The sequence below is a fragment of the Plasmopara halstedii genome (genome assembly GCF_900000015.1).
Source record: "Plasmopara halstedii genome assembly, contig: Scaffold_323, whole genome shotgun sequence".
NCBI classification, from domain to species: domain Eukaryota; phylum Oomycota; class Peronosporomycetes; order Peronosporales; family Peronosporaceae; genus Plasmopara; species Plasmopara halstedii.
Window position 1 is genome coordinate 1,579,521 of NW_020187244.1, and position 1,049 is coordinate 1,580,569.

The 1,049-nt window shown below is 41.1% G+C and overlaps 1 protein-coding gene across 1 annotated transcript in view; it reads right to left on the bottom strand.

Moving 5' to 3' along the window:
• Window positions 1-228, bottom strand: part of PHALS_08811 (ATP:guanido phosphotransferase, N-terminal) — a gene marked incomplete at both ends in the record, with an annotated part of 1,438 nt that extends 1,210 nt beyond the window's left edge. The window contains one exon of the mRNA XM_024724228.1: window positions 117-228. Coding sequence (XP_024575126.1) covers window positions 117-228 — 112 coding nt within the window. The remainder of the gene's footprint in view (window positions 1-116) is intronic.
• Window positions 229-1,049: the final 821 nt, after the last annotated feature.

The window sequence follows — 1,049 nt, forward strand, 5'->3', positions numbered from 1 at the left end:
TACGTCCAGCACGCACACGTGTCGACTGTACATATGTATAATAAATCTTCTCGGCATTTTTAAGCTTTGCTACATCCATATCGGTTTGTTGCTTATCTTCTGGTTTATATCCATACCATCCTTCAAAACACTGTCACAGAGATCCTTAAATACTTGATAACACTCTTCATTACCAGCTACAACACTAACTCCAAGGTGTGAGTTATCAATGCCAGTTTGGATCGCCATATCCAGTGTATACCCCTTACTCGAGTGTTTATCCTTCAACTTGTCAGAAGTGAACAAGTTTTCTCGAATCCTCAGCCCGTTCCTAACTTGAATGGGCAATCTTCACTATACATACGAAGAGTGCACCTTATATGAAGGCTGGGAGTCAGGCCAGACCTCAGAAAGTCGCTCTATCTTTTCTCACCAAAGAGTATCGCTGCCTCATCTCGGAGATTGGCTTCAAGGTCGTTAGTTGCATGGACTGCACCTGTCTAAGAGGATCGCGGATCCATAGGAAGCTGCGTGGCTAGAAGTCCCTTGATGTAAGTATGCTTGTAAGATCATACACTGTGCAGTCTAAGCGGAGAAGGATATATCCCACGCGGTGAGTGCTTGTTAAGCGTTTTCTTTGGACACTGTATTTTTGAAACAAAACATCTTTACACAGCCATAAAAACCAGTTCGTTGGTTCTTTTAAGATGTGATGTGAGCATTCGTGCAGAAAGTGTAGTGCATATTTACACAAAATATACTTCGTATTCCATTATCTCTTGGGAGTCCACACTTTCTGGAAGATTTGGTAGGGATCATGTCATATCGACATGTTTTGTATAAGCTGCTGGCCAAGGCACGCCATGCTTGTAAGATCCGCTAAGAGTAACTCCAGGATTTTTCTTGTGTATAGTCAGTCGGCTTTATAAATCTAACTGGCTACATTGAAAGAGCAAGTTTTAGAAAATGTAGTTGCCCCGCGTATCGAAGCATAAGCCATGGCTAAAGCAACTACTAGTTTTATATTCTTAAGCATTAAGATTTTTGATTAATTTATTATAAGTTTCGGC